The sequence below is a fragment of the Nematolebias whitei genome, chromosome 1 (genome assembly GCF_014905685.2).
Source record: "Nematolebias whitei isolate Nwh7 chromosome 1, NemWhi1, whole genome shotgun sequence".
Lineage (NCBI taxonomy): Eukaryota > Metazoa > Chordata > Actinopteri > Cyprinodontiformes > Rivulidae > Nematolebias > Nematolebias whitei.
This window is the reverse complement of record NC_056498.1, coordinates 51,610,583-51,620,563: the sequence shown is the minus strand read 5'-3', so window position 1 is coordinate 51,620,563 and position 9,981 is coordinate 51,610,583. Positions and strand designations below refer to the sequence as shown.

General features: G+C 39.6%; 1 protein-coding gene across 3 annotated transcripts in view; it reads left to right on the top strand.

Moving 5' to 3' along the window:
- The window catches only part of micu1 (mitochondrial calcium uptake 1), a 49,701-nt gene that overhangs the window by 18,727 nt on the left and 20,993 nt on the right, over positions 1-9,981 (top strand). The window contains exon 6 of one of the 3 annotated variants that reach the window (XM_037678454.1): positions 2,030-2,041. The exons of the other annotated variants lie outside the window; for them this stretch is intronic. Within the exon in view, the coding sequence (XP_037534382.1) occupies positions 2,030-2,041 (12 nt within the window). The remainder of the gene's footprint in view (positions 1-2,029; positions 2,042-9,981) is intronic. 3 annotated transcript variants of the gene reach the window in all.

Sequence of the window (9,981 nt, the reverse complement as noted above, 5' to 3'; positions counted from 1 at the left end):
CAATTTATCGTTATCGTCAGAATGCTCTGAAATATCACAATATTATATTTGAGCCATATCGCCCACCCTTAATTGTTCACACGAAAAACAAAAATGTCTAATTCCTCATGGTACTAATTAAATAAGTTAATTAAATATTTTTACAACTTTTATTTTGAATGTGTCAGCATCTGCCACTCAAACATCTGCTGCCCCAGTGGAGGCGTATAAAATTATCCATAAAGGTTTTACCATTCCAGCACAGGATCTTACTTTTTTTTTAGTTTTTATAGATAATCCCCAAACCTTAGCTTTTACGTTTGTTTGTTTTTTTGTATGTGGACCTTTTTGGGGTAAAAATAATTCCAGATCAACTTAGCATTCAGTAATGCCCAAGTAAGGCAAGATTCTTGCCTTAACCCCAATTCATAAATAAAAGTTGTCCATTTTAGGACCCATTTAAAAGTGAAAGTGATTTCTTATCCTCACATATCCACAAACTTATGCAAAGTAGCTAATCTTTAGACCATAAGTGAATACGTTTCTGTGGTCACCATCAAGAAGGGAAAAATAATGAATATAAATTACCGACATAATTATCATCTTTACTGCTTTCCATGATATTGATTTGTGACCGCTGATCCCTGCTGAAGACACCAGTGAGCATCTCACGTGCCCAGCAGCAAGCCATCTTTATTCCTCTCATTTCAGTGGATCATAAGTGTGATGATTGTCTCCAAAGTCATTACAAAATTCATCAGTCCTCGGGCTGCTACGAGTCTGTAACTAATCTCCATAGTGATGAACTTCACGAGTCCGTCTCTTTGTCAAGTCTCTTCTTTGACTGGCTTTTGTTCGTTTGTTTGTTTGTTTTCTGTATTTTGTTTTCACCAGGTTTAAAATACTTTTAGGCCAAAACTTTTAATTTATATTATTAAAGTTGGGGGAAAAAAGTGTTAAAGTCTGAGGCTGGTGTAAATCAGAATAGCTCACTCTTCATTTATAGCACTTGTCTGCTTTAAATGTAAATGTCATGCTTATCACAAGGCTGCATGTTTTGTTTATTTGCCATGCAAATCTCTGGCTTGTCACTGCTTTTAGCTTCTGTTGACCCCAGAGATTTTACAGCCGTGACCAGGGGGGACAGACTGCTCCCCTCCTGCCTTCGCTGCGCTCTCCCACTTTTTGCCCAGAGACACATGCTACCGTCTCACTGGTTTTAATGTGCTCCTCTAGCTTGTTGGAGGATGAATAAAACATTACAATCACCTGCCAAGGAACCATAAAATCTACTTGACAAGAAAGTAAAATTGACACAAAATTGAGCTCATTAAATAGCCGGCGCTTTTTTTGTGGCGCAATATCAGGAGTAAACGACGAAGGAGATGGAGGTCGATTTGAGGTACAAAAAGGAGTGTTGTAGCTGGAGGTGTAGTGGTAAAAAAAAATAAAAAATGATAAAGATGTCAGAAATGAGTGAGTTTTGTGAGTATAACACAATACTCACACAACTTCTGTTCTTTTGTGCACTTTATTATAAGTTTGTATGGAAGTTCAGCATTATAAGGCTTTTTATTGTTATTTAATAAACTTTGTTTTGTTTTTGTCACTTATCAGATTTATTTGTATGTGGTCAACAATTGTTACTGTATTTAATCCTTCTACCCTCATCACGCAGACATGCTTTCAGCTGCCAGAAATGTTGTTGCGCTCATATGTTGTCTGTGTTAACTGTTGATTACTCTCCCATGATGTTGTCAGCCATTTTTTCTCATGTTTATAATAAATAATCCCTTAATTTTTGTCTCTCCTCCCTCTCTCATGAAAAACTCATCCTCGATTTGGCAACTCCCAACATCCCCACATGTTCCTCCGCCTCCTCCCCAATTCACACCGTCTGCTGATCCCTGTTGTCCACCCATACACTCCCCCATCCCTCCCTCCGTTCCCCGCCCCTTCTAATTCTCCTCTGTCTTCCTCCTTCCCTCCCTCCCTCCCTCCCTCCCTCCCTCCCTTGACTCCTTGTCGTTCTGCCCCTCCCTCTCTGCAGGACTTCTGGCAGGTATGGGGTGTGTGCCGAGTAGCATGTGTGCACCTGAATGAGAAAATGCACTTTGTAGTCACCACCTGTTCACTCTTCCTCTTCTTATCCTAACATTCTATTTATTCATTTTATATTTTTTGATTACTCACAACTCTGATATGATGCAGGGTAGAGATATTCACTTTTAATAGTTCAGGGGAACAGCTGAATAAGAACTTTCCTTTGTTGTATCGCAGCTTCAGCGAGTGTGAGACCACACTGCAAAGTACACTTTCACGTTATGTTTATGGCCAATTTGAATAGGACAGCAGCCAAACTGTGCATTTACTGTATATATTTTCTAACCAGACATCGTGTAGGGCAACTTAAATGCTGAATTTACATCTGGGGGGAAGTCAAACTATTAGAGGATGGAAGAAGATGATAATGGCATGATCTAAATGTTGGAGCCTATGGCATAAACACAAGAATAACCTTTTGAGATGTGTTTATGTAAAAAAATAAATAGATAAAATCAGACTTGGCTGCAGAGAACCACTTAATTTGTTGCCCTAGGCCTTCCTGCTTCTGCCTTGTTTTAATTTCACATATCAGGGCACTAGAGTTGCTTATATCAGTGGTTCCAAACTCTGTTCCTTGAGGAACACCATCCTGCATGTTTTATTTATTTCCATGCTCCAACACACCTAATTCAGTGGTTTAATTACTTCCTCTCGTTCTGTAAAAGCCTGTTAATCACCCATTTATTAAAATCAGGTGTGTCTTAGCAGTAAACAATGAAAACATGCAGGATGGTGTTCCTCAAGGGCCATGGCTGGGAACCCCTGATTTATATCACTCGCATAAATGTGCATAGATTTGTTTGTTAATGGCATTCATGTATGTTTTGTGTAGGTATGTGAACTTTGACTTGTGTGTCCTGCAAAACAAGCAAGTCTGAAAGTATCGGCAAGTTTAATAATAAGTTGATCTAAGTGCAGCACACGTAAGGTTAGAAGCTGTTCACCATGAAAAGAATGGGGAGGTGTCTGCAAGTGTAGTGGCCATACAGCTCGCTGTATGTGTGCACTCACATGAAACTCAAATTCTGGATTGTTTTTTTGACTCCACGTTGGAGACCTTCCATTTGGCCTTTTGTTTAGCTTGTCGAAGGCAGCTGTGTGCCATGCCTCCCCTGCTGAATTATTGAAAGTAAAGTCTATACTTTGCCTCAGCAGGTATTAATAAATGCTGCAGCCTGTTCCATAATTTACTTTACAGACGTCAGTCCCCCAAAGTGAAGTTCATTTATGTTTAAGGTGAAATTTCTCTGAAGAAGTGTCAACTTTTTCAAAGCTGAGACGCAAAGAGCAGCTAAAATGGATAGCATATAGAGAATTGGTCAGTGTCAAATAATAGCAGTGCTGTTCCCCTGCACTTCCTCTCTCTTGCTTTACAAACACCTGTTCTCTTCATCATTTCATTTCTAAAGAAATATCAGCTACAGCTTTCCACATGCTTTGGTGCTCTAGCTGTTTTTCCAGCATGTACTGCTCTATTGCCTGTGCCTCAGAGACATAGTAGCTGGTGGTGGTGCCTCCTCCCTGTGCATGGTGGCATCATAGGGTGGTTTGGACTTGGATAATGGCTCCGTTAGCAAATGTCAAGGCTGTATTGATGTGCTTGTTATCCTTCACAAATCCATCCTCTGGATTGTCCAGATGTCAGTGCTGCATGAGTATTTTTTAAAAGCATGGTAAAGAGTTTTTGAAATCAGGACTTGGTCTGTTCATCTAAATTTACTCAAAGTATTCTGCGTGCTCTGGGCCTTTCTCCTTTGCAAAACCAGACTGTTTTCTGTGTGACCCGCTGAGATGGAAAACACACACCTGTCACTAACTGGGAATTCACAGGATGCAGCTTAAACACAAACGAGTTTCTTTTCACTCCAGCTGGTATCATGTTCACCCTTTCTGACTTCACAGGAACCTCCCTGGAGCAGCCTTTTGGACTGTCACTGCTCTGTTTTTGACAATATTTCTACTCGCTTTCCAATTTTCACTTGTTTTCCCTGACTTTTCTTTCTGCTCTCATGTTAACACACATCTTCATATCACATCACTCTTAAAATGTTTGAGGTTGGGTTGTTTCTAAACTTGGACCGCTGATTTGTTTCTGTGAGCCAGCTGCACTTCAATTTAAATTTGCGGTTCGTTTAGAGAACAAATCTCTAAAATGTGCTCCCTGAGAAATCACAAGTTATTAATAAAGCACCTGATATGGGATTACCTCAGGGATTAGAGATGGAAATCAAATACTGTAATGTTTCTTACCTGGACACATGCCTGTCTGCCTTAATCTTGGTAGTATTTTTTTTCTCATTCATTCAACCTTTATTTAAACAGATAAATTACATTGAGCCTCGAAGACTCATTTACAAGAGAGACCTGTTTGGACAGTCAATAAAAAGTGGTGAAAATGGCAAATACGGTTTGGAGAAAAAAAGTTCCTAACATATCTTTGCACATACATAATCTTTGGCTGAATGTTAACAGCATGATAATGAGAAAAACCTCGCATGACTAGCACATAATGGTGCCCACATTCCGTGGGGTGGGGATGGGGGGGTGACGCAATGGTGGTGAGCGTGTCCAGAGACAACGCACAGAGGCACTGCAGAGTTCAGATAAGATCACTCAGTTCAAGTAGTTCCCTCTGGAGAGATCTGTGCACACTCGGGGGTGCCGAGGAATGGCCAAGGACGACGTCAGAATAGAATCCAAAGAGTTTGGGCCCATCTGATTGGTCCGTAGACTTCCTCGGTGGGAGGGGGGAGGGACAGAGCATCAAAGGTTTACAAAACTTCCAGGTGTGTTAAGATAAGGTGGCCTGTCAAGGCCGGTCAGGGAGCCGAATTCAAATGAACACGATTGTTTTGGGGACAGGCAGAACTTTACCGACTTCTACTTGAGTCTGTGTCTGTCCTCTCTGTTCCGAAACGTCCAAATGAAATGGCCACACCAATGGACCTTGCCTGAGAATAATTCCCCGAGATCTAATCCATTCTGGCAAAAGCATTTGAGTCTGGGTGCTTGAGGCACGAACTAAGCCATCATGTAAGGCAGGCAACCTGACCAGGGTCAAATTTGCTGCCGACGACTTCCTTGAATGTTGATAAACCAGAAACCAGCCGAATCCAAAAAGCAGGAAACTATTTGACATAAATCCAATTATATATGCGTCCTTAACATCCACGATTGACAGCAGAAATAGACACATCATCAAGTCTTCCAAGTCGATGAGATATCCAGCTGCGTGCGTGCCAACAGGGCAAATCGGCTCACCTAAAGCCTGTCTTCTCTTCGACGAAAAGTTATCAGTTGCGTTGAGGGACCAACTGACCAAATATATAGCAGAAGTATGATTCGTAAGATTTGTAGAAGAGAGGCTCTAAAGCAGTTTCACAGAGGACCTTAGGCCTTAATGCTATTTTCAAGAAAGTATGGGTAAATATTGACATGTGATTGCTTGGAAAGTCACAGATCTTTATTATGTCAAAATATGTCCTACTCCGCTCCCGTTTCCTGGAAAATCTTGCAAAAAGATCTGAAGTTCTCGACCTTGACCTTTCTAAGTGGCTTCAAACATCTATTAAGTTCATGGCAAAGTCCAATGCAGACATATTCCTGTTTTTAGTTTTCTACACCGCCTTATAAGCTAGACGGTTTTTGGCTACGTTTTCCTTTCGACTGTCCTTTTGGTTGCCATTTTATTTTAACTTGTAAAAATATAATTAATAATTTGTATGCCTCTTATGATTAATGTTGTCGTCGTATCCACTGTTGTCATCACTCGTTAAAAAAATCAGGTCTCTCTTGTAAATGAGTCCCCAAGGCTCAATGGGATTAACCTGTATAAATAAAGGTTGAATGTAGTATGAAACATGAACATGCATGCTGACGTTGTTGGACTGTATGTAGTGTATGAGCTCATACACTCAGAGCTTTCAGCTATGATCCAAAAATACCAAGTTCAAACCCCGGATGACTTTACCTTCCAGCAGTCATTCTGAGTTTTGTCCCCCCCTGACTTGTGTTTTATGTCGTACCTACTAAAGTGACAGAAAGCCCTGAGCTATATCGTCACACACAGCAGCACAAAGGACATACAGGTACAGATTTATACGAAACGTTTTTTCCTCCACATATCTTTTGCACTTGTTCACACTGCACGTGAACAAAAGCATCAAAGTCAACCAAAATAAATTGCCTATAATAGTTTGCTTGTGAACTTAAGCTGCTTTAACTTTTGTCAGTAGTTTTATAAGACATTTTAACTTAACAGTGGGTAACTTAATTTTCATGTTTAGCAAATTAAAATTCCTTAGTTTTCACACACAAACAAGACAGTTTGGTTTATTAAATTAATGGTAATGGTTCAACTTATACCGCTAGTCTCTTTCTTCCTTTCCCTTTGTGTCCTTGTTCTTGGGGTGACAGCCGCTGCAGTGTTGGCCACAGATCTTATCGGTGACGAAGCACTGCAGCTTGTACACAGACAGCCAAGTTTAAGCAGCTTTCAGCTCTCAAGTCAAATGCTGGGACACGGTGATGGTGGAGGAAAATCCCTGATCAAGGTTAAACTGGATGAAAATGGATGAGTTGCAAACAGTATTTTTATTGCATAATTCATGTAAAGTAAATGTAAAGTAGGATTTCTTCAGCATCGTTTTCCCCACCTATCCATGAATGTGATAGGAATGGATGTTATTTTGTTGGGGATGAGTTGTAATAAATTTCAATTTGTACCAACAGCAGTTAAGCCAAAGCTAAATGTTGACTGTAAGGTGAGGCTCCGTCTTGTTGAAGCTATAAAATTCACGGTTGAAACCGTGCCTTCGTGTAAAAGGTTGTTTTTCTCTGCAAAACGAAGCTGAGAACTTGTTTACCGATTTTTAATTAAAAGCTTTGTGTGAAAAATGCCATGCTAAAGAGCTCAAACCACACCGAGCGTCCGCCATTTTGAGAACCGAAAAACAGGAAAGAGACAGCCCATGTCACGTCAAGGGGCCTCCCTCCCATTTTTCTTAAAGAGACACACTGCACTGCTCGCTCCCTCACTATCCATCCTGCAGTTCAACCAGTCTTATACTCTTATAGTCTTATGGGGGAGTGGTGGCACAGAGGTTAGAGAAGATGGGCCTGTGATCGGAAAGTCGCAGGTTCAACTCCCGGTACCGTCAACGTCAAAATGTGGGTGAAAAAGGTGAAACACCCACACCTGCCTCCACCCTCATTTGCCTCACTCTGGGCCCCTGAGCAAGGCCCTTAACCCCCACCATCTGCTCCCTAAACAGGTCTCTGTTGAAAATGAGTTCTCGTGGCTCATTGAGACTTCCTGTATAAATAAAGGGTAAATAAATAAAAAATATATAAAAAAAATACTGTAGGTACAACACTCAAAACAAATTAACAAACATTTCTTCTTAAATTTGACAATAATTACTTATTATCGTCAAATTTCCAACAATATTATCGTTTATCGCAATAATTTCTGAGACGATTAATCGCCCAGCACCATTTGTTATTGTGACAGGCCTGTCGATTGGGCTGCACTTTAGCCTAGCGCAGTGGAGAGCTTAGCCCTGGTCAAACCTTTAACCCTGTGTGTGTGTGACAGCAATACATTTCCCTGATCTGCCTCCAGCGCAGCTCAGCCAGCAGATCTGTCAGCATTCTGTTTCTGCTCCATCTCACAGGAGAGCGGGGTTGCTCAGTTTGTCATCTGTATACAGCTGGTGGATTTAGCCATAACTTTGCTGACACATGGAGATGTATGAACACACGACAGTACTTGATTCAGATTCATTAAAACAGCAGGCTCCCTCTGTAGAGATATTCAGAGCTGACGGTGATTAACACCTGCTCACGTTGGTTGACTTAAGAGCTGCTGTTGTTTTGTAGATTTACAGGATCAGTGCTTTTTAAAAATACATTGTTCATTACTGACTCAAATATAGACTGGACCTTTAATTATTTCAGCATGAGATTAAATAGATCTACTCACACAAATGACTTATCAAACCAGTAAATGTGAAGGAAATTAGACAAATCTGTTAAGTATTCTGCAGCGGTGCTTGAAAGTTTGTAAACCTTTATGAATTTATTTTACCCAACTTTAAGCTTAATCAATTCCCCACTTAAAAAGAACTGTAAGAATGCAGTGAAATGAATTGGCACATTTTTTGACTCATTTATTTATTAACAAGTAAAATGATCCAGTGGTACATATTTCTGTTGCGTAAGTAAGTAAAAACCTTTAAATTCCCGGGAACTTTGAAGCTATAATTAGAATCTGAAGTATTTTCAGTCTGTAAATTGACAGTCAGGTGTAAGTGGGTGTTCTGGTTTCTTTAAAGAACGTGGATCTATTAAAGTGATCGTCACACTGTGCTTAGTTGTGTATTGGTGACATTTTGAGTTTGGGGAAATTGTACACAGGAAGGTGAAAATAAAAGCCATTGTGATCGTCTCTTCCTCTAAAGTTATTTGACCCCCAAAACAAACAAACAAAAAAATTTTTTTTCAAAAGCCTGGTCAGCAATATTCATCAAGGACAAGCTGGAACCCAGTATAACTTGGCGGTTGCAGGCATTGCTCCAGTAGTTTGCATGTTTTTTGTTTCACAGCAACATTGGGTTGAATGTTGGAGCAGCTGAAAATAGACATCTCTCTCCAAAATGAACATTGCAGACCATCTGCCGTTTGCTAAAGATCATCTGGACAAACAAGAAAGCCTTTGGATGAATGTTTTATGGGTGGATGAGACCAAATTAAATAACACGCAGGACTTGTGTTTGTTTTGTTTGTTTTTTAATGACTGTGCCATAGTGCACTGCAAAAACAGCACTACTCGAAATAAGCCAAATATTCCTAAACGCGACCAAATTTTCTTATTTAATTTTTTTTTTTAATCTACAAATGAGTAAGCAAAGTTTACTGGGCTAGAATTGTTCAAACTAGCAAATTAATCTAACTACTTTGTGCCTTTAAACGAAATTGTCCAAATTTAGGGAAAATCGCACTTCTTACAAGCAAAAATAGCTTTCCTTAAGAAATATTTTCTTAGAATGAGTTTTGTGGCCCCTCCATTAATTTGATTTTAAGATTTGGGGCTTTCATTTAGGCTGGTGCTGATGCTGATCTGTCTGCCACCATGATCAAAACAAATCCATGTTTGTCACTAATTTGTGTTAAGAAAGTTGCTAAATAAACGCTTCAGACTGTTCTAATTCTTAACCTCGGCCTCATCCAGGACCAGTCAAGCTGAAGAAAACCCGGCTGTGACTTAATGAGGAGGAGGAAGGGAGAAGACAAACAGCAGCTTATAAAATTTGAGCACAGAATACCTTTAAGGGTTAACTGTGCATTGCTATGGTTAGTTTTTTTGTTATCTTGAGATTTACACAAATCTCTTTTAATTGGATGTGTTGACCTGTTGTTAAAGAGCACTTAATCAAAGATATTTTAACTTCAACTCCATAAAAATTCTGAATGTAAAAGATTATATACTTTTGCTGTTTTGCATATGTAATATTGAATCATTTTTTCTTCAATAGATAGGTACACGTTGTGTCACTTGTGTATAACTGAATACTTGTACAAATAAAGCTTGACAGTGATAATAGCATTTGCTGTTTGAAAGCACAGGATGCCCACTGGCTGAGATTCAGATATTAAAAGAAAGATGTGCATGTGATTTTATTGTGTTGTAGCATATGCCTTCTTTAAAGATCTCTTATTTTTATCTGATAAAATACCATTACTATTCTTACTGGCAAACGTGTTTGCATTGTTTTTTGTTTCTTTTTTGTCAAAGTGATAGACTATTCTGCTGTTTTGGCTTTAGAGGAAGTGAGCCCATTGGTTCAATTCAGTTTATTTATATAGCGCCAAATCACAACAGAAGTCATCTCAGGC